Below are 27,131 nucleotides of genomic sequence, written 5' to 3'. Positions count from 1 at the left end.
AGGTGGTTAAGCTTTGGTGATGAAGGCGGCCCAGGACCTGCATATCCTTAGTGGAGTGGGAGGGGGAGTTAAAGTGTTCAGCCACAGGGCAGTGGGGTTGGTTGGTGCGGATGTCCCAGAGGTGCTCCCTGAAATGATCTACAAGTTGATGTCCTGTCTCCCCTATGCAGAGGAGACCACATCAGGTGCAACGGATACAGAAGATGACATTTGTGGAGGTACAGGTAAATTTTTGTCAGATATGGAAGGATCCTTTGGGGCCTTGGACAGAGGTGTGGGTGTAGGTTTTGCACTGTCTGTAGTGACAGGGGAAGGTTCTGAGAATGGGGGGTGTGGATCTGACAAGGGAGTGAGAATGGTCTCTCTGGAATGCTGGCGGGGTGGTGAGGGAAATATATCCCGAGTGGTGGGGTCTGTTTGTAGGTGGCAGAAGTGGTGGAGAATGATTCGATGTATACAGAGGTTGTTAGGGTGGAAGGTGAGGACAGGGGAGGTTCTGCCTTGTTGCATTGGGAGGGGTGGGGTTCATTGGGAGGGGTGGGGTGCAGGAAGTGGAGGAGGTGCGCCTGAGGGCATCGTCAACCTTGTGGGAGGGGAAATTGCGGTCTTTGAAGAAGGCGACGATCTGGGATTTTCTGTGGTGGAACTGCTCATCCTGGGAACAGATGCGGCGGAGGCAGAGGAATTGGGAATAAGGGATGGCATTTTTACAGGAAGGAGGAGATGTTGTCCAGATAGCTGTGGGAGTACAGCAGGCAGGGTGGGAGGAGGGTAGACAGGAGGCAGGGAGGGAGGAGGTATAGACAGGAGACAGGGCAGGAGGAGGCGTAGATGGGAGGCAGGGCGGGAGGAGGCGTAGACAGGAGGCAGGGCGGGAGGAGGCGTAGACAGGAGGCAGGGCGGGAGGATGTGTAGACAGGTTTGCTGACGACACTAAAATAGGCAGTATCGTGGACAGTGGTGAAGGACCTTGATCAGCTGGGAAAATGGACCAAGAAATGGCAAATAGAGTTTGATATAGATAAGTGTGAGGTCTTGCATTTTAGAAAGTCAAATCAAGGTAGGAGTTTCATGGTGAATGGTAGGGTCTTAAGGAGTGTAGTGGAACAGAGGGACCTTGGAGCTCAGGTTCACAGTTCTCTCAAAGTAGAGTCACAGGTAGCGAGGCACCGAAGGAGGCTTTTGGCACACTAGCCTTCCTCAGTCAGGGCGTTGAGTATAGGAGTTGGGAAGTTACGTTGCAGTTATACAGGACATTGGTGAGGCCACACTTGGGAGTATTGTGTTCAGTTTTGGTCACCCTGTTGTAGGAAAGATATTAATAAACTGGAAGCAACTGGAAGCCTACAACACATTATCGATGAGGATAAGCATCTTGCCAAGATCTTCCCTACGCCTCCACTTTTCGCCTTTCAACAACCACAAAACCTTAAATGGACCATTGTTCGCAGCAAACTGCCCAGCCTACAGGACAACATCGACCATAACATCATACAATCCTATCATGACAACTGCTGCAAGATGTGTCAGTGACAACATGGATACCACCAGTACATGTGGGGACACCACCCACCAAGTACGTGGCATGGTATATTGGCAGGACCAAGCAGATGCTACAACAATGGATGAATGGACACCGCGCAACCATCGCTAGACTGGGATGTACCCTTTCACTTGGGGAACAGTTCAGCCGTCAGGGACATTCGGCCCATGGATCTTCAGGTGACCATCCTCCAAGGCGGATTTCGGGAAACGCAACAATACAAAGTGGCCGAGCAGTGACTGATAGCCAAGTTCGGTAACCATGAGGACCTTGAGTTCATATCACACTACAGATGACCCCACTACACTGTACACTCTCTCACACACACACACTCTTACATACTCTCACACTCATGAAGACACTCTCTCATACACACACACACAGTCTCACAGGCTTATACTCATACACATACACACACACACACACAGCTGAGCACACGCAAAAACACACACATAGCTGAGCACACGCAAACACACACACTCTCATGTGCACTCACACACTCACATGCAGACATTCACACACACTTTCTCTCACTCTTATCCACGCGCACACACACATATAAGGCTATGGGGTGAATTTGCATTTGCAGAATTGTATTTGCAGACACATTCTCTCGCTCAAAAAGCAAATAATCTGCAGGCAGTCAATCCAAGTAACATTTTATAAACTCCTACTTTGGAAATAGAACGAGCCTGACTCAAGATTAGGATACAGACAGACTCTAACCTCACACCTTTAATGAATCGTCTGAGCTGAGATGTCAATTTTTAAAATATAAAACCTTAAGTTATCTCAAGAATGTGACTTCAAAGTAGTTTGGGGATTTACATATTAATGAACTGAAACCTGTAACCCATTCTAAAAGATAAAAGACTTAACAGCACTCGAGCTTTGTTCAATATATCATTTCATTTGCATGACACTGATCTTTTGCTATAAATTCTGTGTGTTATGATCCTGCTCTATAGCTACCTGATGAAGCAGTGCTCTGAAAGCTAGTACTCCCAAATAAACCTGTTGGATTATAACTTGGTGCTGTGTGATTTTTAATGTTACTAAACTGCAAAGAGTGCAGAAGAAATTTACAAGGATGTTGACTGGACTCAATGGTCTGTGTTATAGGGAGAGTTTGGATTTTTCTCTTTACAAGATAGGGAACTGAGGGGGACCTTATAGAGGTGTATCAGATAATGAGAGGTATGGATAGAGTGAATGCACTCAGTCTTTTTCCTAGCATTGGGGAATCGAGGACCTGTGGGCATCAGTTTAAGTTTCGAGGGGAAAGAATAAAAGGAAACCTGAAGAGCAACTTTTTTACACAGAGAGTGGTACGCATATGGAATGAGCTGCCAATGGAAGAGGTTGAGGCAGGTACATTAACAACATTTGAAAGACATTTGGACAAATGCATGGATAGGAAAGGATTAGAAGGATATGGGCCAAGTGCAGGAAAATGGGGTTAGCATGGACCATTTGTTTGGCATGGACCAATTTGGGCCTGTCTCCGTGCTGTAGGATTCTATGACTATGACACTGAATGAGAACAGGTCGGAAAGTTAATCAGAATCTGTGTAACTATCAATTATTGGAGATGTGAGCCAATTTTATCGAACTCATTAATGTGAGTCAGCCTGGCCAGAAAAGAAAAATGAAAAAGGAACACAAATTAATTGAAACTAGAGTGAGAAAATCAACAGTAATCAACTACTGCTATCAGAATACTGCCTCGGCATCCCCTGTTTGTTGGAATTCAGTTCATTAAATTCCAATGTCATTCCAATGTGCCAGGACCTCATATACAAACTCAGTGAATGCCAAGACACCACTAATTGTGCAACATGCAACTGGGAATTTCAATCGGCAGATATCCAGAAAACCCACTGGTGTTGTAGAGCATTGTACAGCTGCAGCCACAGCGGATATACACATGGCTCAGTATTTGCTCATTTCAATGGTCATCCAGTGTAAAGATTGAACTCAGTTGAACACCAGATTATTTTCAGTCTTCCCTCCATCTAGTTTAACATCAATGCATCCCCACTTGTTTTAACAATGTGTAACGCTTGTCACTTACGCTCGCACTGAATGTCATCTTCTATTAGTCTGCCTATTTGCAATCGTTCTCCACAAACTTGCCCATTTACATGGTTATTTATTCAGCCTGAACTGTACTCTTAATTCAGTACCATTTGTGAATTTAAATAACTTGTGCATACAGAGATATACAGATGTGCAGCACAACAACAGACCCCTTGGTCCAACTCATCCATACCGACCAGATATCCTAACCTAATTTAGTCCTATTTGCCAGCACTTTGTTCCATAGACCTCTAAACTCTTCCCATCCATGTACCCATCCAGATTCCTTTTAAATGTTGTATGTGTACCAGCCTCTAACACTTCCTCTGGCAGCTCATTCCACACACACATACCACCCTTTGCGTGAAAAAGTTGCCCCTTAGGTTCCTTTTAGATCTTTCCCTTCTCACCCTAATGCTAAGCCCTCCAGTTCTGGACTCCCCACCCCAGAGAAAATACTATGTCTATTTACTTTATCCATGCCCCTCATGATCTTATAAACCTCTATAAGGTCACCCCTCAGCCTCCCACGCTCCAGGGAAAACAGCCACTATCTGTTCAGCCTTTCTCCATAGCTCAAACCTTCGAACCCTGGCAACAACCTTGTAAATCTTTTCTGAACCCTTTCAAGTTTCACAACATCCTTCCTGTAGGAGAGAGAGCTGAACTGCACCCAATATTCTAAATGGGGCCTCACTAGTGTGTTGAATCCAGGCTGTTTATATATACATATTCACTACATTTTCAATTTCCAATTAACTGCCTCATACGTGTGCTGAAGTTTCTACACCCTCAGCAAACTCATTACAAGCTACCCCAAGTCATCCATAACATCAGAAATTACTTTATTTGTCCATTTAAGCTCACATTTATGAAGTCTATGATTATTTGTACTTTAGGGCAATACAATTGAGGATTCAAAATAAGTACATGCCCCCAAAGTTTATTTCTTATTTTCCTGAATTATAATTTTCTGGGTACTAATTCCAAGTTAATTTTTAATGCTCTTCTTCGTCCTCTTCAATTAAGCTATGTGACAATACCCCAAGTATAGGGCAGGTCTTCACAAAGTGGGGATTTTGGGCGCAGTATTGGCTGCTTTGGAGCACTGCCTTACACAAAGGTCTTTACTCCCCACTCCCCTGCTTCCCTTCTCCTTACTCTGCTCTCATGCTTTTAACCAAGAGATCAAGTGAGAAAACATTTTGGAATCATTGGAGTCGACAATAACTCACCTCACAGGATTCCTTCAATGCAGCACTATTTGCACATTTCAGCCAGTCTTCTTTGGATTGCAGAGTTTTTTCAATGTCTTGCAGTTCCGAATAAATACAGTTAATGTTCTCTTGATACTGCAATTTTCTATTCAGCTTGTCCATTTGCTGGTTATTATCTTTCCATTCTACTGACAGATTTTCCAGTACGTGGTTTACTTCCTCTGTTGGTAGTCCTTCTGCAAGAAGTTTACATTATACATGTATACGTACACAATGGTGAGCAACATGGCTCAACACACAATGAAATCTACATTATATTTTCTGGATGAGTAAACTCAAAGTGTAGTTTAGGGGGAGAGATTTAAATATAAAAACAACACTTTTCAATTTAATTGCAAGTAGGAATTGAGAATCTCATCGCTCCATTTCTAAATTCACCTTGTTAGTAACACAATGAATTAATCTAAAATTTAAAAAAAATCAAAGAACTGCAGATGCTGGAAATCAGAAACAAAAATAGAAATTGCTGGGAAAGCTCAGCAGGTCTGGTAGCATCTGTGGAGAGAAATCAGAGTTAACGTTTCATTAAATGAAGTGCTGAACAAGAGACAATAGACACAAAACATTTACTCTGCTTTCTCTCAACAGATGCTGCCAGACCTACTGAGTTTTCCCAGCAATTTCTGCTTTTGCTCCCTATTATTTAATTAGGTTTGATCCAAGACTTTAATTGTATTTGAAACTATCTCAATCTCATATACTGTTGTTTTATACGCTCCATCTTCAGAGCAAACGGACAGCTCAAAAAAGGTGGTACATTTTCTGGCCCTAATCCCAAATTGCATAGCTGTCACATGACACAAGGCAGCAATATCATCCTTGATGGCAATCCAAACCATTAAAGTTGCCAGGGAGAGTCGTAAAGAGACAAAGTCGACTCATGGAGTCCAACTGAAACAGTTTCATAGCAAAAAATCTGAATGACCCAGAAGAAGCAATTCTAATGACAAGGGTACCCATTACCAGTGTACAGACATAGAATCATGCAGCATGGAAACAGACACTTCAGTCCAAAGACATCCCAATCTGACCTGATCCCATTTATCAGCATTTGGCCCAGCTCCCTCTCAATCTTTCCTATTCTCATTCTCATCCAGATGCCTTCTGAATATTGTAATTGTACCCACTAGTTTAAAACATATTCAGTTACTTTAGAGTAAAACAGAGTAGACTAACAACAAATTCAGAAAATAACTTTCAACCCATTCAGGGATTTTTGCTGTAACAACAATTGTACAATGTTGATCAAGTCAGAATGACTGGTCAAAAGTTCATAGAGACTAAAACTCCAACACTCAGCATATTGCAGGAAATTATCCTGTGCTAGAAAGGGATTATATTCATTCTTCGAAGAGCTACCAAGAAACAACAAGAATGAGACTTTGAGAAGCTGTCAGGTGAGAAATGAAAAACATACTAGTTAGGCAATTAACTTAAATCAAAAGTAAATTACACTGTCAATTACCAGCATGCCTGTTGCATAGGTAAGATAATCATGCAGACTAGAATTCACATGTCCAAATATGAAAAAGCAATATACACAATAAAAATCCATTAAATTTAGAAAATAATTGATATCTTTTATTACAAGCCAAAGGCATTTCTACCATCAGGGTTTGATTATTTATTGTTTTTATATAAAAGAAAGAACATGAGAGTAAAACCAATGAAAAGTTAATCCATTTAATATTTTCTCTGATTTCATGATCAGAATCATTATACAATATGCGGCTCAAACGCTCCGAAGTGAACACTTCCTGCCTTCCACAGTGACACAGGAGCTTCAGGGTTGTATATAAGAGCTGTAATCAATATAACTTAGATCTGAAGTTACTAACAGAAAATTAGGAGTTCACCATTAATAAGGCTAAAAGTAGACTGTTCCAAAAACGCAAGACAGCGCAATTTAAACAAATCAGGTCAATGAATAAAAAAAAGTACACACTCAAGACCAAGTCATTTAGCATTAAGGCAAGTCTCGAGGGCAGGAATCATAAGATTCAAAGATTGCAGTTTGGAGTCTTCTCTACTGCAGATTTGCTACTCAATAAAATCATTCAAGGTCCAATTCTTTTAACACTTGAGAACAAGGATTTGAAGTATGCTTACTATAGGTAGACTTGATGTGGTTTTACCTTTCTCCATTGATTCAAGCAAGGCTTGTCCCACCAGCTTTAATGACTTTGATTGTCTGTCTTTTTCAACCTTCTCCTTTTCCAAAGCCTAAAGTCACCAAAATTATATCAACAAATTTAAGATCACTGTATTTACACTCCACTGATTTATTAAAACATTAAAATTGTTATTCTTAGTGTCTCCACCCATTAAGACATTTAGTACTATTAATATAGTACAATTTCTCACATTTTCCTGGAAGCAGCAGGAATGCACACTGCTGATTTCAATTTAAACTGTCCATTTTCATTTTGACGCTACAAACTTTGGTACCTCTGGTCTTAGCTTTAGTTTGAATCCAATGACAAGCATATTGGACAGTCCGAGTGGTGAAATGCAACTTAAGCGAAGGCACGCCCCCTTTTTTTTTAATCATGAATAGAAATCATGCCCCTGAAGATGCACCTTTTTCCCCCAATGAGGCAGATCTTTGAAATAGACCTTAAATTACACAGCTCTCTCCTCTCAATCCCTGATCCATCCTCCTTCCTCTACAATACTCACCAACTCTCCCTGCTCCAACATTACTCATTATCCACCCTAACCCTGCTAATACTCACCACCAAGCCCCTTCGAGGGCATTTCTCACTTTACCAACAATACTCACCACCTACCTTCAAAATCTCTCATTTCTATACGCCACCCTACTAGCAACAGTCACCACTGTTCGAACATGTATGTCAGCTCATTCCCTCATCCCACCTCCATAAAACTGTCCTCCTGGTTGGGAAAATATTGCCAGGATTTGGGGGGTGGGGTACACATTGTTAGGAAGTGGGGTGAACCTTGTCTGAGGGGCAATAATGTTGAACTGTGTCAGGGTTGCTATGGTGCTGCAATATCCTGGCACTCCAGTTGAATTACTTAGAACTCTTCAACAAGCTTTGCAACTACTGGAGGAGGTTCAAATCCATGTTACAAAACAGCTCAAGTCTCTGTGGTTCTTGCTATCTGATATCACTGGAGGGTATTACAGAGCAATCTAGCAGGGTAAACCAGAAAGCTCTAGAGGTCTACAGCACAGAAAAAGGCCCTCCAGCACATCGAGTCTACACTATTCACAAACAACTACCTAACTATTCAAATCCCATTTTCTGGCACATGACTTTAAATGCCTCAGCATCTCAACTGTGGGTCTAAATACTTCTTAAATGTAGTGAAAATTTCTGGCTCAACCACCCTTATAGGCAAAGAGTTCCTGACCCCTACCACTTCTGGGTGAAAAACATCTTTCAAACATTCCCATGTCCCTTACCTTGAACCTATTTCCCCAGTCACTGATTAAGGGGGAAACAAAAGCTCCTTCCCATCTATCCTGCCCTTTTAATTTTATACATCTCAATTATGACCCTCCTCAATCTCCTCTCCTCCTAGGAAAACAATCGAAGTCTATCCAATCTCCCTAACCCAGGCAATATATTGATAAATCTCGTTTGAAAGCATTCCAGCGCAGTCACATGCCTCCTATAACATGGATTCCACAATACTCCAGCCATGACGTAAATAGCAGTTTATACTGTTTTGCATCACCTCCCTGCTATTAAACTCAATATCTCAGCTAATGAAGGCAAGGATTTCATATACCTTACTCACCACTTTATCTACCTGTCCCATTACCTTAAGGGATCAGTGGGTTTGCACACCTAGGCCACACTGATCCTCGGCTTTTCCCAAGATCCAATCATGTATTCCCTTGTTGTATTTGCCCTGCCAAGTACATCACATCACACTTACCCAGACTGAATTCCATTTGCCACTGATCAGTCCATCTAACCAGCCTGTCCACGTCTTCCTGTAACCTAAGGCTAACCTCCCCACAAGTTACCAACCCACCAATTTTCCAATCATTCACGACCTTATTTATCCACCCTCCTACATTCAAATCTAAATTATTTACATAAGCCTCAAATAAGAAGGGCCCAACAGGAGTCCCTCCAAAACCCCAATGGATATAGTCTTGCAATCACAAAAACACGCCTCAACCATCATCCTCTGCTTCCAGCCACTCAGCCAACTCTGGATCCAATTTGCCCAATTTCCACAGATCACATATTTTTTACTTCATTCACAGGATAAAGGTGCCATATTTATTGCCCATCCCTAATCGCCCAGAGGGTAGTTAAGAGTCAATCTTATTATTACGAGTCTGGAATCACATATAGGCCAGACCAAGTGAGGATGCCAATTTCCTTCCCTGATGGACATTAGTGAACCAGATAGGCTTTTCCTGGCAATCAACAACGGATTCACTGTCATCATTTGACTATTAATCCCAGATTGTTTTTTTTTTGGTAAATTCTAATTCCACCAGATGCCAAGGCAGGAATCAAACCCTGGTCCCGAGAATATTGCTTGGGTCCTTTGATTAACAGTCCAGTGGTAATACCGGTAGGTTGTCACCTCCCCACATGACCTCTTAGCTTTGCTATCCATCTCCTGTATGTAACCCTATCAAAAGCCTTGCTGACATCCAAGTAGACTACATCAAATGCATTGCCCCGATCTACACACACGGAAAAAATTCAATCAAGTTGGTCAGGCATGACCTTCCCTCAACAAAACCATGCTGACTATTGTTGATTAATCATTGCCTCTGCAAGCGTAGGATAATTCTGTCCCTCAGAATTGCTTCCAATACTTTCCCTACCACTGAGATTAGATGCCCTGGCCTGTATTTCCTGGTTTATCTCTTGCTCTCTTCTTGGATAACAGTATTCCAGTGGCTGTCCTTCAATCCACTAGCATCTCTCCTGTGGCCAGACTGGAATTGAAAAATTATTGCCAACACCCCTGTTTTTACCTCCCTTGCCTCACTCAACTGGAATACATTTCAACCGGCCTTGGAGGCCTGCCAGACCAGTCAGAACCTCCTCTGTGGATGCTAACTTCTTTCATTATATCACAGTCCTTCTCCCTGATTTCTAAACCCACATCGTCCCTCTGACTAGACAAAGAATTTGCTGTTTTACACCTTGGGTGTTACAACAACATACTGGTCCTGTACTCCCCCTATGTCCTTCTTGAATGTATTCCATTGCTCTGATACAAATTTACTGAAAAGTATAGGTTCACCCAACATACAAACGTTTGACTTACAAATGTGATCCCAGATGAGAGTACAATTTTAAATACCTGGCATAGGAACATTTCATGTACTTATAAACAGCGACTTTACCTTGGCCTACATTGTGCTCGGACTTGCATAAAAGTCAACTTACAAAAGGACTCAGGAAAGATACCTGTTCACAACCCAGGGACTGACTATCAATTCCCAGTCCATTCTGGCCAAATCATGATCAAATTAAAATGGGCCTTTGCCCAATATAGAACTTGGATTTTAGACCCATCTTTGTATTTTTCCATAACAATCTTACATCTAATGCAAAATGCTTCCCCACTGATTCTTCAACCACTTGCTAGGCTTCATTACCTAAAGTTAAGTCCAGGGCCTTCCCATCTCTTTGTAGGGCCTTCCAACACACTGGCTTAAAAACTCTACTGGATGGATTTTAAGAATTCCATTACCTCCAAACCTTTCATGCTATGACTAGTCCAGTTAATGTTGAGACATTTGAAATTCCCAACTGTCTCTACCCTACCACTTTTACAGTTCTCTGAAATGTACTTTGGGGGTGCGGTTGGCTGGGATGCTCTTCAGAGGATCAGTGTGGACACGATGGGCCAAATGGCATGCTTCCACACCGTAAGGAACCTATGATTCTATTGCACTTCTATTTCTCTCAGACTGTTAATGGGGCTACAGTCCACTTCCAGCATCATGATTGTTCATTTTTGGTCTGACGTTCTACCCATATGTGGCTTCATTTGAGGAACCTATTGGCATGATGGCTCAGTGGTTAGCACTGCTGCCTCACAGTGCCAGGGACCCGGGTTTGATTCCACCTTGGGTGACTGTCTGTGTCAAGTTTTCACACTCTTCCCGTATCTCCATGCGTTTCTTCCCACAATTCAAAGATGCACATGTTTGGTGAATTGGCCATGCTAAATTGCCTATTGTGTTCAAGGATGTGTAGATTAGGTTCATTGTCAGGGATAAATATAGGATAATAGGGTAGGGGAATGGGCCTGGGTGGGTTCCTCTTTGGAGGGTCGGTGTGAACTTGTTGGGCCGAAGGTCCCATTTCCACACAGTAGGGATTCTATGTCATCCCTCCGTTACTGCTGTAACTGATTTCCACATCAATATTGCAACGCACCCTCCGCTTTTACCCGAAGACCTTATATCTGGGAATATTGAACAGGTAATCTTGCCTCTTTCTCAAACGTGCGTCAGTGACAGCAATTACACTTTTCACCCCTAAGTTTTAATTGTTGCCCTGTTCATCAGATTCTTTGCAAGAATAAATACACCATTCAACCATGCCAAACAGCTTTGTGCCTCCAACAGCTTATAATAACTGTGCCTTTTTGACTCCCTTGCTGGCTCTTTTAATTTTGGTCATTCATTGCCCTCCGCTGAACATTCTATTTGAATCCCACATTCCCACCAAATAAGTGTAAATCCTCAACAGCACTAGCAAACGTACCGGCAAGAAAACCCGTCCCATTCTGGTTCAGGTGAACCCATCTACCTCGTACAGGTTCCACTGCTCCCAAAAATGGTCCCCTTGTCCCAGAAGTCTGAAGCCCTCCCATTCTGCACCACCTCTCCCAGCCACGCATTCATGTGGTGTCACCTGTTTTTTCTTACTCATTAGCACATGGCACCAGAAGTATTTCAGAGACTACTACCTTTTGGATCCTGTTCTTTAATCTACTTCCTAGCTTTCTAAATTCCACCTGCAGGACCTCATCTCTATTTCTACCTATGTCGCTGGTATCAATATGTACACAATCACTGTTGGCTTGCCCTCCTCTTCCAGAATGTCCTGAAGCTATTCAGTGACATCCCAGACCGTGGCACTAGAATGTCAAGATATCATTTTGGAGTCCCTTTTGCGGCCTGCCTGCTTCCCTTGCAATTGAATCCCTTAGCGCAATGGCCATGCTATTCCCCTGCTCTCCGTGTGAGGATTAAATACCATCTGGATGGAAATCTTTTTAAAGTCATTATTTAAATGTATTTTCTTTCAAACAAATAAGTCTCTATAATTGAAATCTTACCTTCACCTTTGCCTTCATGCCAGATATATTTTTCTGCCTGCTGAAATCATTGAACATCATGGCATCGACCTTACACTTTGATTTACCAATCCAACTCAGCAGCTCACCTGCATCAGCATCAAATCTAGTGATAAGGTTATTGTGTGTTAGCACAGCCATTAGAGACTTTGGATAAAGTTTTCAATTGTGTTACAGAAAATAATGATTTCATTAAGTGATCTGATAGCTGTAATACTTCTCCTATTTTCTTCTTATATTAGAAAAAGTTGCAATATTACAGCAAAATGCACACCTTTTCAAATTCTGTGCTGGGGGAGAAGGATTGAGGTCAAACAGAGTAGTAAATAAGCCAGGAGTCCACTCTAGAAATATATGCATCTTTGTTGGCTAATCACGGGGTTGGGTTTGGCTTTGGAGACTCTAGATTACAAGTAAACTATGGTACTGAGTGAATGATAAACGGATGTGAACTCATGTGGGACTTCACCCTTGCTTGATTTGTCACTTTCATGGGAGTGGAAGTGCAGGGGGCGAGTTACACAAGACAGTAAGGGTTATTTGTATGCTTGAATTAGAAGTAGATGGCATTTAAGTCCTTTTATTCATTGACATCTTATGTAGATATTATTCTTAATGTGGTTAAAATTTTAGTAGGATTACACGTTCTTCTACCAAAGATGGTGTGCTAATATTAATGTTTTATTAATTATCCTTTTAGCTGAAAATGTGTTGCTGGAAAAGCGCAGCAGGTCAGGCAGCATCCAAGGAGCAGGAGAATCGACACTTTGGGCATGAGCCCTTCTTCAGGAAAGAAGAATCCTTTTAGCCTGCTTAAGATTACACCCAAAGACAATCTCAAACGAAATGACTGCTCAAAAACAAAAACATAAATACTGGAAATAAAAAGATCAGCCAGCTTTGTAAAGAGGACATATTAGCCCTTCATTTTATTTAGGTTCCAATGAATACTTAAACTTGGAATCATAACTTGTACTTTCAGTTTTCTGATAATGATTTTCAGAATTCTTTCCTTTTTTTCTCATTTCTTGATTCTTTTAAAAAGTTCTGATTTAATAAAAATGCATTCCTATCAAGATTTACAATGACATTACTGGGATTGGAAGATTTCAGTTACAAGGAGAGGCTGCACAGGCTGGGACTTTCTTCCCTGGAACACTGGAGATGGAAAGATGACCTTAGAGAGGTTTACAAAATCATGAAGGGTATAGATAAGGTGACTAGCAAAGGTCTTTTACCTAGGTTAGGGGAATTCAAAACTACAGACCATGGTTTTACGATGATGGGGTAGGATTTAAAATGGATGTTAAGAGCCAACGTTTTCACACATAGGGTGGTGCATATATGGAATGAGCTGCCAAAGGAAGTGGTGGAAGCTGGGACCATTACAACATTTAAATAGCAGGTTAATAAAAAGGAAGGATTCATAGGGATATAGGCCAAACACAGACAAATGGGACTAGTATAGATTGGGAAACCTGGTGGCCATGCACGAGTTGGACCGAAGGGTCTGTTTCCATTTTGTATGGCTCGATACCAAAACAAGGTTTTGGATTTATTTTTTTTTAACAATCAGTTTTACCGTGAAGCATCAATGCCCACAACCTGCTTGCCTTTTTTTCACATGGAAAACAGTTTTTAAAAAAAACCTCCTCATACCTTTTCTTGGACTCTACATCCATGCAAAGTTGTCTTTTCTTGGGTGGTGGAAGAGGTACCAATCCCTGCTTCTGAACTGAACATTCTGTTGTTATTTCTACCATTTCCACAGGGCTGATCGGAGTTAGTCCCAACTCAGACGGTGCCTGAGACACCTGTTGGATGGGAATTGGTTTTGGGATAGGGTGGGACGAGAGGGACAAGCATATTTAATATGAAATGTTCCACTCTATATTCACAGCCAATACATACCTGATACCAATGATGCAGTGTTAGAATCATTAGTATGAAACTAAATTCTACTCATCCTCATAGCTCAGTTCGCTGATGCATTTTTTTAATTCATTCATGGGATGAGGACGTCGTTGGCTAGGCCAGCATTTATTGCCCATCCCAAATTGCCCAGGGGGCAGTTAAGAGTCAACCACATGGCTGTGGGTGTGAAGTCACATTAGGCCAGACCAGGTAAGGATTGCAGTTTCTTTCCCTGAAGGACATTAGTGAACCAGATGTTTTTTTTCCAAAAATTGACAATGGATTCATGGTCATCATTCGACCCTTAATTCCAGATTTTTGTTGAATTCAAATTCCACCATCTACTGTGGCGGGATTCGAACCCGGGTCCCCAGAGCATGACCTTAGTCTCTGGATTAACAGTCCAGTGATAAGACCACTAGGGCATTGCCTCCCCTTACATACAGGCTCCAAAAGTTTTAATCTTCTTTAACATCCAGGCTATATTAGTTTAGGATGCTACTCATCCCAAATCCTTGTGTACATTACTCCCTGTCTCCAGCAGTCTTCCACAGGGATCGGTTCTGGGTCCTCTTTGGGTTGTCATTTATATAAATGATTTGAATGAAAGTATAGAAGGCATGGTTAGGAGGGAGATCCAAGATGGCGGCGACCCAGCAAGTCTGAGTCTACAGTGCTCCTCCCAAGACTTGGGTAAAGTGGGTCACCCACCCCCACCACACTCATCAAATCATTTATAATAGCTGTTTAATTTAATTCGTTGTTTAATATTAAATTTAAACAATCTAATCTTTAGTAAAAATGACTAAAGGGAAGGGAGCCCACAGCTCTCAACAAGCAGGAACCCCTCCCCCACCCTCTCCAGCTGCAGCTGAGGCATCCACAGCCGCCCCGGGGAACTTACCTACAGTGATAAGCCTTGTAGAAATGATCTCCAAACTGGATGCGAAGATCGACGCTTTCATCGAAGAATCCCGAAGTCGATGGGACTCACTCTCGGCCGGGCTGCAGAAGCACGACCGAGACATTAAAGAAATCGAGTGCCGAGTCGGAGGGGCGGAGCTAAAGGCCACGACATCTGAAACTACAGCGCAATCGGCCGTGGATCGGGTCCGGACTCTCGAACAGTGATTCCGGACCTTAGAAAATCACACTGACGACCTCGATAATCGAGGTCGTCGAAAAAATATTCGTTTGCTGGGCCTTCCCGAACGGGAAGAGGAAGGCCAGCTTACAGCGTTTCTCGAGCAGTGGCTGCCACAGCTTTTAAATCTGCAAGCTGGATCAGGCCAGGTAAGGGTGGAATGGGCCTACCGGGTCGCAATACGCGGGCCCGGCTCGAACCAGCGCCCACGCCCAGTCCTGTTCCGGCTGCAGAGCTACAAGGAGAGGCAGATACTCCTAGAAGCCTCTAAAAATCTTTGAAAAGACCCCCCAAGCTATGATCTATAAAGGATCCAAGATCATGTTATTCCAGGACTTTTCCCCAGCTCTGGTCTGAAAGAGGAAGGCATTCGACGAAGCGAAGAAGCATTTAAGGGACTTAATATTCAGTTCTCCTTACGCTACCCAGCGACGCTACGCTTTAACCATGAAGGATCCGTGTATAACTTCGGATCGCCAGGATCGGCTAAGGAATTCTTGGACTCTCTTAGATAAACTGTAAGACATAATGGATGTTGGTTTGCCTTTCCCCCCGCTATGGTTTATATCCCCCCCTTTTTTTTCTTACTTTACTGATTAATATTATCATGGAGAGTGGGAGAGGGATTTGATTTTCTCCTCCCCCTTGGGGTTGTTTTCTTTTATTATTTTATGTATATAGGTGGGATGTATGTATATGTGTGTGTGTATATATATATATATATATATGTATATATAAGCTGGGGGGTTTGGTCAATGTTGGTGGGGGGAGGTGGTTACCTTGTTCAATTTTACCTCTGTCTTTAGGAGCGGGGTTGTTTCTCCCTTGTTATTTTGTATTAGTATATTTAATTATTATTTGTTGCGGTTGTAATTTTATAGTTATATGTTTATATATGGTATTAACATTACCAAATATATCCAGGTGTTGGTATGGGTGGGGGTAGGGTGCTCACTGTTAACTCTAGCTTTGTATTATATCTGAATTCTCCTCATTTTATTGAGGAGCGCCTGGGTCAAGGGTGGGGCATTGGTTGGGAATAGATATGACGGACTTTTGGAGAGGAAGTGACACCCCCTGGGAACAAGGGGGAAAATCTCCACTTAGATACGTTTTATATTTTTTTTATTTAGAAATAGTTTTTTATTGTATTGTTGTGAGTGTATTAGAGAGGCTTTATTTTTGTAAATTTTATATGCTCTATGCTCGGGATGTTCTGGATAGGGTTTCCCCTCCCGAGGGGTCTCGGATTTGCCCAGATGATTATGGTTGATCAGTCGGTTAAGTGGTGCACCTGGAATGTCAAGGGGGGTAATTCGCCAGTCAAAAGGAAGAAAATATTATCAAATCTTAAGAAGGAAAGAGTTGATATAGCTCTCCTACAGGAGACACACCTGTCGGATAAAGAACATTTGAAATTACGACAGGGTGGATTTGATCAGGCCTTTTTTTCTTCTTTTAGCTCAAAAAGCAGGGGAGTTGTTATTCTTGTTCGGAAGAATTTCCCTTTCAAAATCCTAAAGCAGATAAAAGACGAATCTGGACGATATATTTTGATTAAAGCCCTCATAAATGGAAAGGAATATGGGATTTTAAATTTGTACTGCCCCCCGGCACACCCCTTTAAATTTATAACGGAAGCCTTTTCAAAATTGATGGCTTTTGGTGCCCGTCATATAACTATAGGGGGAGACTTTAATTGTTTAATGGATCCGGAAATAGATAGGATTCCCAGGAGTACCTCCCAGATCTAGACAATTGATGGATCTGAACAAAGCATTAGGATTAGTGGATGTATGGAGATGTCTTCATCCACAGGGCAGAGATTTTTCTTTCTACTCCAATCCACATAAATGTCATACCAGAATTGATATGTTTTTTGCCCCCTCGATTTTTTTAAATTCTATATCATCCTGTAAAATAGGTAGTATAGCAATTTCCGACCACGCTGCTGTATATATGGAAACTAAGGCGAGGAACAATGGGACATCCCCTCGGCATTGGCATATGGACCCCTTCCTAATGAAAGATAGTAAATTTGTAAAGTACTTCTCTCAAGAATTTAAAACTTTTTTAGAAATTATTTCAGGTACAGCTAGCGACTCATCAATGATGTGGGAGACCATCAAAGCTTACACGCGAGGTTTGATCATCTCCGACTCAGCGACCCAGAAGAAATTGAAGGGAGAACAACAGCGTCTGCTTGAAGCTCGCTAAAAAGCAGCTGAAACAGCATACACTGATAGACCTTCTATTATTAAATTGCAAAGGATTACGGCTCTTAGGACAGCTCTAAACACTACGCTTACTCAAACGGCTAAGAGGGAAATATTATTTGCAAAACAAAGGTTATATGAATATGGCGACAAACCGGGTAGATACTTAGCATTTCTTGCAAAGTAAAAAAAGGCCCCTCAGACTATTACGTCTATCAAGGAAAGTACGGGTATTCTGACTCATGATCATAAAAAGATTAATGCGATCTTTAGAGAATTTTATTCTCAGTTATATAAATCGCAGGATTGTGAAGATAGGACGAGGGGGATGCAGTCATGTTTTAAAAATTTGACCTTTCCAGGCCTAACTCTGGAACAGGTATCGGTCCTAAATGCTCCTCAAACAGTCCAAGAAATACTTGATGCAATTAGGCAACTTCAGAGTGGTAAGGCACCGGGCCCAGATGGTTTTCAAGCTGAATTCTATAAAGAATTTACAGGAATATTGGCTGGTCCACTTATGGACATGTATAACTATGCATATAGTCAGGGCTGTCTCCCGCCTTCGCTGAAAGAGGCAAATATCTCTCTTATCCTTAAAAAAGGAAAGGATCCAGAAGATTGTACATCATATAGACTAATATCCTTGCTAAATGTAGATTTTAAAATCCTTTCTAAAACGTTAGCACTGAGACTAGAAAGGGTACTGTCACATATTATAAAGGAGGATCAGACGGGGTTTATTAAGGGCCGTAGATCATCCAATAATATTAGAAGGGTTTTGAATATGATTCAAGCCTGCCATCAGGGAAAGATACCAGGAGTAGTAGTTTCATTAGACGTGGAAAAGGCATTTGATAGGGTTGAATGGTCATATTTGTTTTACACATTGGAAAGGTTTGGCGTTGGAAAGGTGTTTACCAAATGGGTCTCAACATTGTATAGTGATCCCAAAGCAGCTGTGGTTACCAATGGATTAGGTTCGGATAACCTCAGTGTGGGTAAGGGCTGCCGTCAGGGATGTCCCCTCTCTCCATTGGTATTTACGCTAATAATTGAACCACTAGCAGAAGCTATACGAGCTGATCCTAATATAACGGCCCCAAGGATTGGTACAGGTAAACATAAAATTACCCTTTATGCAGATGATGTTCTTCTATTCCTCAGTAATCCCCTGATGTCCGTACCTCGCCTAATCAAAGTTATTAATACATTTAGCGCATTCTCAGGCTATAAAATTAATTTTTCAAAATCGGAGGCTATGCCAATGGGTGGCCTTGCTATGACACCCCACTTAGTGGATGGATCCCTTTTTCCCTTTCGTTGGTCCCTGGAGGGCTTCTTATATTTAGGCATTTTTATTACTCCAGTATTTGGTCAGTTGTATAAGGCTAATTTTGTGCATTTACTGGAAAGGATAAGTTGGGACCTCCAGCAATGGGGAGACCTTCCAATTTCCTGGTTGGGTAGAATAGCACTAATCAAAATGAATGTCCTGCCCCGTCTCCTATATCCTATGAAAATGCTTCCGGTGATGCTGCCAAGGACGGCTCTACGTAAATTACATGGCTGGCTGGGTTCCTTTATCTGGAATCATATACGGCCCCTCATTAAGCTGAAGAAGCTACAGCTTCCACAGACAAGGGGAGGATTGGACTTCCCAGATTTTAGGAAATATCAGTTAAGTTCCCTATTAAGTTACATAGCTGATTGGGTCTTGTCTGATCCACAATCAATCTGGTTGGACATCGAGGCCTCTCAAGTAAAATACCCACTTATTAACCTTTTATTTTCAGACAAGAGGAAAATCATTACAGATCACTGTAAAAACCCTATAATACTAAACACAATTAAGGCTTGGAATATAATGCGGCAAAATGAGGGCAATTCACATAAAACATCCCCCTATGCACCGACGTTGGGAGCATGGGGATTCCATCCGGGGTTTACAGATGCCACTTTTAAACTCTGGAGATCCAGGGGTATCTCATGTTTAGGGGACCTATTTAAGGATGGGGTCCTGATGTCTTTTGAACAGCTGCGTCAGAAATTCGGATTACCTAATGGAGACCTCTTTCGATACTTCCAAATTCGAGATTAGATACAGAAGAAGACTACGTTATTAGATAGTCTTTATAAATCAGACAAAGAATGTAGTGTCCTACGACCAGTGGGGGTATCTTCCGTCAGTACTATTTATCATTTACTACATGATGAAGTATCGGGTGATATGGATAATCTGCTTAAAACAGGGGATCAGGATTTGGGACTAGAAATCTCTATAGAAACGTGGCATGATATTTGGGAAAACGCTAGAAGAATTACTATCTGTAACAGAACCCAGGCTATCCAGCTGAAGATACTTCATAGGCCCCATATAGCACCGGTTCGACTGGCAAAATTTAAGGCAGGAGCATCTCCAATGTGTCCCAAATGCAAAATAGAGGTGGGCACTCTTGTACATTGCCTATGGACCTGTCATAAGATCCGTAGATATTGGACTAAAGTAGCAAGTACCCTGACAGAAATTTTAGGAACGGAAATTAAAGTGGACCCCGTATCTCTCCTTTTGGGCTTTTCGAACTTTCCCTCCCTGGACATGTACGGGAAGAGACTATTTTCTATTCTTTCTTTCTGTGCAAGGAAAAATATTTTGGTGAACTGGGCGGCTGCGGGCCCCCCTGGACTTTCAAATTGCCACAGATTAATTATGGAATGTATTCCCCTTGACTTCCTTACAAATATGGTGCACCGAAAGACCGAATTATTTTATAAAATATGGCAGCCCTTCTTGAATTATATAAATACAGATATTTCGGCTATCCTAAAAAGGGCTTTTATTTAATTGAGACTACAAACCTGGCTGGTCCGGGGCCTCTTAGGAGAGGAATCCCGCACGAATATGGGTTTTATTACATCTGATGTTAACACATTCCGAGCATGAAAGAGACTTAAATATACACTCTGGTTAGTTGTAGGTTAGATTAGTAGATAGTTGAGTTTTGTTTTTTTTCCTTTTTCGGTACTTTTTTTCTTCTTTTGTTAAATTTTGGCTATTGTATATTTGATTTAATTGTATATCAATGTTTATATTTGAGAGTTTTGTTAATATTTGTAAACTTGTAAAAATGTTAAATTTCTAATAAAAATATCTATAAAAAAAAAGGCATGGTTAGGAAGTCTATAGACAACAACAAAATTGGTGGCATAGTAGACAGTGAACAACGTTTTCTAAGATTACAAAGGGATCTTGACCAACTGGGTAATACAGTACAGCACACAAATAGATCATTCAGTTCAACTCGTACATGCCGACCAAATATCCTAATCTAATTTAGTCCCATTTGCCAGCACTTGGCCCATATCCCTCTCAACCCTTCCTATTCACATACCCAACCAGATGCCTTTTAAATGCTGTGATTGTACCAGCCTCCACTACTTCTTCTGACAACTCATTCCATACACGCACCACCCTCTGCGTGAAAAAAGTTGTCCCAAAGGTCTCTTCTAAATCTTTCCTCTCTCACCCTAAACCTAGCATTCCAAACGCGTTCTTCACTAAGTTATCTACCTGCAACTCCACTTTCAATGTCAATGGGCTGAAAAGTGGCAGATGGAGTTCATTTTGGATTAATGTGAAACATTGCATTTTGGTACAAACAAACAAGGATAGGGCTTATACAATTAATGGTGGGGCTTTGGGTGGCGTTGTAAAACGGAGGGACCTAGGAGTTCAGCACATAATTCTTTGAAATTTGCATCATATATAGAAAGGGTGGTTAAAAAAGTATTTGAGACATTTGTCTTCATTGCTCAGGTAAAAACAATGACTGCAGATGCTGGAAACCAGATTCTGGATTAGAGTGGTGCTAGAAAAGCACAGTTCAGGCAGCATCCGAGGAGCAGGAAAATCGACGTTTCGGGCAAAAGCCCTTCATCAGGAATACAGGAGTGCAAACTCCACACAGACAATTGCCTGAGGCGGGAATTGAACCCCGTCTCTGGCTCTGTGAGGCGGCAGTGCTAACCACTGTGCCACCGTACCGCCCACAGTTTTAATCTTGAATTGGCCAGGGTGCTATTTCTATAGTGACTCTTTTTCCATTCTACTCTGACATCTTCAAGTAGGAGAGGAGGTTGACCTGGAATAAATGCGTGGTGTGGCTCTATAACAGTGCGCAATGCAATTGGGTTGAAGCATCATTGTTCATATAGTGTAGAACGGTTGTATTTAGAATGTAAAAATAACATTCTTCTCTCTTATGCCTTATAAAAATGTAGGAAACTGGTGGATGTTATTTACAATGTAAATGGAAAATAATAGGTTTCAGAGTCATACAGCACAGAAACAGACCCTTTGATCCAACCAGTTCACGTTGAACATAATCCCAAAATAAACCACTTCCACCTGCCTGATCCTGACCCATATCCCTCTAAACTTTTCCAAATCATGTACTTATTCAAATGTCTTTGAAACGTTGTAATTATATCCACATCTACCACTTCCTCAGGAAGTTCATTCCACATGAGCGCCACCCTCTGTAAACAGTTTGCCCCTCATATCTTTTTTAAATCTCAGTCCTCTCACCTTAAAAATGTGCTCCCAGTCTTGAAATCCCCCATCCTTTGGAAAAGACAACTACCATTAACTCCATCTATACCCCTCATTATTTTATAAACTTTTATCCGGTTGCCTCTCAAAATCGTACGCTCCAGTGAAAAAAGTTCTAGCCTATCCAGCCTTTTTTTTATAACGCAAATGTTCTACAACTGGCAAGATCCTGGTAAATCTCTTGAACACTCTCCAGCTTAATAATATCCTTCCTACGACTAGGCAACCAGAACTGGACAGACTATTTCAGAAGAAGCCTCACCAATGTCCTGTATAACCTCAAGATGATTTCCTGTACACAAAGGACTGCGTGGGTTTCCTCTGGGTGCTCCGGTTTCCTCCCACAGTTCAAAAATGTGCAGATTAGGTGAATTGGCCATGCTAAATTGCCCGTAGTGTTAGGTGAAGGGGTAAATGTAGAGGAATGGTTCTGGGTGGGTTGCTTTTCGGAGGGTCGGTGTGGACTTGTTGGGCCAAAGAGTCTGTTTCCACACTAAGTCATCTAATCTAAAAAAAGTAATCTAATCTAAAAAAAACTGACGGTGAGCATGGTTCAAGAACTGGGAATTGCAACATATCCAATCACAAGACCCTAAGAAGATAAGAGCATTAAGTTGACCATTCAGCCCATCTGATAACCACCATTTAATGAAATCATGGTTGATTTGATCAATCTTGACTTCACTTTCCTGCCTATTACCTGCAATCCTCAATTCCCCTACTGATTAAAACCCAATATTAAAATTATCCGGCTTAGTACTGTTTGCGATGACTGCCGCCTTCGGATCATTGTACAATACCGCCACCACCAAGCAAAGGCTCCCCCAGATCAAAGCACTCTAGGACCCCAAACAGGTACAGCCATTCTATCCGGTCAAACACCTTTTCCGCATCTAGGGAGACCACCAAACCCGGGATCAACCTTTGCTGGCATAGCTGCACTATATTCAGTACCCTCCTGATATTATTGGAGGAGCAACGGCCCTTAACAAAACCCTTCTGATCATCCTTTATAATATGGGGAATTACCTTTTCCAACCTCAGGGCCAGCACCTTTGACAGAATTTTAAAGACGACATTCAACAGTGCAATTGGTCTGTATGAGCACATTCTTTGGGGTCTTTCCCCTTCTTTAAAATAAGGGAGATATTAGCCTCCCTAAGAGAGGGTAGAAGACAATCCTGTGTATATGAATAGATATACATTCCCAAACGTGGCTCCACCAACACATTTATGAATTCCTTACAAAACTCACTCAGAATCCATCTGGCCCTGGTGCCTTGCCACCCTGGAGATGCTTTATTGCTTCCTGCACATCTTGTATTGTCATAGGTGCATTTAACAAGGAGACCTGTTCCATGTTTATATTGGGGAGGTTCAGGTTCTCAAAAAAGGATTGCATTCTCACTGCACCGTCTTTGCCATCCTCCGAGCGATATAGCTCTGCGAAGTATTCCTTAAATCTAACATTGATCTTCTTCAACTCATGGGTAACTGTGCCAGCCTTCTCTCTAACAGGCATAATGGATTGGGAAGCATTTTTCTTTCTAGCCACATATACCAGATATCTACCTGGTTTATCTCCAAATTCAAACAATCTTTGTTCAGCAAAGGAGACCTCCTTTTGTTTTGCCACCTGTGCGTGCAATGAGTCGAGAACAGCCCAGAAAGCAGTGACCTGCTGCAGCTTGACCAAAGAAGGCCCATCACAATATGCTTCCTCAGCTACCTTCAGCTGAGTCTCCAGCATCCGTTGCTGCTCCTCCCTCTGCCTCCTCCTAGTCATTGAATACGAAATGATCATGCCTCATAAATATGCCTTTGTGACCTCCTGAAGTATTGCCGGATTATTGGCTGTACAAGAGTTGATATCCCAGAAGGTCTTGCAATGTACTCAACAACTTTGCTATCCCTTAACAGTAATGGGTCCAGACGCCATTGCCGTGTATCTATTTCGCCACCCTTGATTTTAACATCTAAATACACTGGCATATGGTCCAAGATAATTACATTCCCAATTTTGCAAGCCAATGTTCTGTCTAAACAAACCGACGGCACAAGGAACATGTCAATTTGCGTGTGGCACTTCTGTGCGTTGGAATAAAAAGTAAAGTCTCTTTCATGAGGGTGGAGATGCCTCCACACATCCATTATTCCCAACTCCTCACACAAGTCCACCAACTGTCTAGATTGCGCAGGTGTACCTGCTGGGCCCCTTGGCATCCTGTCCATCCCAGGATCCATTAGGTGATTAAAATCCTCTCCTATGATCGTGTGGTGCACCCCAAGATTCATTAATTTAGCAACTGCATCAATTAGAAATTTAAGAGTGTTTGCCAGGGGACAATAAACATTCAGGATACCATAGACTTCTCCATGTATTACAGCTTTAAGAATGATGAACCGTCCATGTTCGTCCTTAATTTGCTCAGTTACCTGGAATGGTAGATTCCTTCTTACCAGTATAGCCACTCCTCTACTCTTGGAGCAAAAGAAGGAGAATATTCTATCATAACCCCACCCTCAACACACCCCCATTGCAGTTTTAGATGTTCCTTATCAGTTAAATGCAGCAGGGCAATGTCAACCCTTTCCTTCCGAAGGATTGACAACACCTTCTTTCTTTTAATGGGGGAATGGCTCCCTTTTACATTCCAGGTGCATCACCTGAACAAATCACTAGCCATGGTTGTCCAGGGCAGCCTATTGTTCCCCAAGAGGAAGAAGCTTATCTGAGGTGCAGCAAGTGAAAAAGGCATTAACTCTATGAAGTCTAAAAACTACTCCTAAAAAACAACTAAAAAAAACTAAACACCACATTTAACTTAAACAAACACCCAAATAAACTCCAACTCATTAGAGATCATCCCCCTCCCTTGCCCATAGGGGACAATCCTCCCAATCCTTGCAACCATCCTGGCTCCTTCCAGCTGAGGCCATGCCCTAATCCCACGCAATGGACCGATAAAGAAAACACGTTACAGGGGAACCTTGATTATCCGAATGAGATGGGCGGGCACTATTTCATTCGGATAATCAATTATTTGGTTAATCAATTAAATGCCTTTCCTCTGGGGTTCGGAGTTTCTAAAGTCTATGCCCTGTTCAGGAGACTGCAGCAGCACACAGCGCACGAGGCCCTGCCCTCAACACCGCCCACCACCTCCCACCTGTCCCCCAAACCCCTTCCAACACCACCCCATCAGCACACAAAATCCCACCCCCAACACTGCCCCATCAGCACACAGCGCACAAGCCCCCTCCCCCCACCTGTCCCCAGAACCCGGTCCAACCCCGTTCAACATCGTCCCATCAGCACAAAGCGTGCGAGACCCCGCACCCAACACTGCCCCAGCACAAAGCGCAAAGCTCCCGCCTCCCACCCACTCCCCAAACTCCATCCAGCTCCGCCCCCGAACCCTGTCCAAAACCACCCCCTCCCCCAACCTGGTCTAGCCCCACTCCCAAACCCTGTGCAACACCGCCCCCTGCCTGCCCCCACCCCCAACCCCGTCCAAAATTACCCCCGCCCCCACTCCAATCCAACATTGCTCCCCCCCTCTCAAGCCCGTCTTCCCTGCCCCCTCTCCGGGGCAGCCGGACTGGACACCAACAAGGCGCTGCAGCTGCTGCTGTTGCCTTTGTGGGGTAAGTCTCCAAATAGTGCATACGCGCGGATACACACACATACACGCAGCCACAGCCACACACACAACCTTTTATTGCAACTTTTTGGCAGGTTCCTCCTCTACCTGGTACAGGACAATGTTAGAGAGATTATCTAGGGAAGGGGGGCATAGGGTACACCCCTCTAGAACTCTAGGGTAAGTGTGGGGAGACAGAGAGGGCGGGAGGGCAGTCATTTGAAGACTGTGCCTGTTTAATCTCTGTAAACAAAAGACGCGATCACTGTTGGAAACATGTTTTTGATATAATGTTTTTATCAGTACCTCGAGCTCTCCTTCAGATAATCCGATTTTCGGATAATTGGTATTCGGATAATCGCGGTTCCTCTGTATTTACATTCTGAGAGTTAACAATGGACACCCACTCTCCCCCATCAACACCTCTTTTCCATACATCTCAACCACAGGTATAGCCACCTTCAATCCAAAAAAAAGAGGACAGCAGCAAAAGAACCAAGACAATAACTAACCAACTGAAATGATAAATAAATCAGGTTTTACACCAAGGTAGTATAATATCTATAAAACAGATAAACACAAAAAGGAAAAAGGGGAGAGAAGAGGAAAAAAAAGGGCAGAAAAAATAAAGGAAACTGTACCATTGCCCTTAATGGCATTTCTTCCCGACTTGAGTTCTTTATTTCAAAGAGTTTACAAAATCCTTTGCCCTTTCTGCTGAATCAAAATTATATTCCCTCCGTGAGCAGAATGCCAACAGCGCCGGGTCCTCAAGGAATAATGAATGCTCAGATCCCTTAATTTTCCCTTAACTTGTGGGCGGCACGGTGGCACAGTGGTTAGCACTGCTGCCTCACAACGCCGGAGACCCGGGTTCAATTCCCACCTCAGGCGACTGACTGTGTGGAGTTTGCACGTTCTCCCCGTGTCTGCGTGGGTTTCCTCCGGGTGCTCCGGTTTCCTCCCACAGTCCAAAGATGTGCAGGTCAGGTGAATTGGCCATGCTAAATTGCCCGTAGTGTTAGGTAAGGGGTAAATGTAGGGGTATGGGTGGGTTGCGCTTCGGCAGGTCGGCGTGGACTTGTTGGGCCGAAGGGCCTGTTTCCACACTGTAATGTAATGTAATGTAATGTAATGTAATCTAAACTTCATCAAATGCCTTTCTCTTCCTAATTATGGCTCCTCAGAAGTCTTGAAAAAATATTCTTCTTGAGCCTTTGTATGTTAAAGCCTGTGGATCTCTTCCCAGTCTGCTTGGTGTTTCAATCACTAATTGTTTTTCTTTACAGTGCTGGAGGCACACTAGGACCGGGCGGCGGTGCAGGCCCGGTCCAGACCTGCGCATTGCGATCCGGTGGGCCCACTCCACACTCACCAGGCCCGAC

The 27,131-nt window shown here is 42.6% G+C and overlaps 1 protein-coding gene across 1 annotated transcript in view; it reads right to left on the bottom strand.

The window, feature by feature from the left end:
• The window catches only part of utrn (utrophin), a 686,012-nt gene that overhangs the window by 484,659 nt on the left and 174,222 nt on the right, over positions 1-27,131 (bottom strand). Inside the window, exons 16-19 of the mRNA XM_087991761.1 lie at positions 13,876-14,030; positions 12,199-12,322; positions 7,035-7,122; positions 4,858-5,075 (exon numbers count right to left, since the gene is read on the bottom strand). Of these exons, the coding sequence (XP_087847887.1) occupies positions 4,858-5,075; positions 7,035-7,122; positions 12,199-12,322; positions 13,876-14,030 (585 nt within the window). The remainder of the gene's footprint in view (positions 1-4,857; positions 5,076-7,034; positions 7,123-12,198; positions 12,323-13,875; positions 14,031-27,131) is intronic.

Source organism: Chiloscyllium plagiosum, unplaced genomic scaffold (assembly GCF_037043375.1).
Source record: "Chiloscyllium plagiosum isolate Xiang-an unplaced genomic scaffold, Cpla_swu_hap1 HiC_scaffold_10, whole genome shotgun sequence".
In the NCBI taxonomy this organism is placed as follows: domain Eukaryota; kingdom Metazoa; phylum Chordata; class Chondrichthyes; order Orectolobiformes; family Hemiscylliidae; genus Chiloscyllium; species Chiloscyllium plagiosum.
This window is presented reverse-complemented; position numbering and strand designations above follow the sequence as displayed.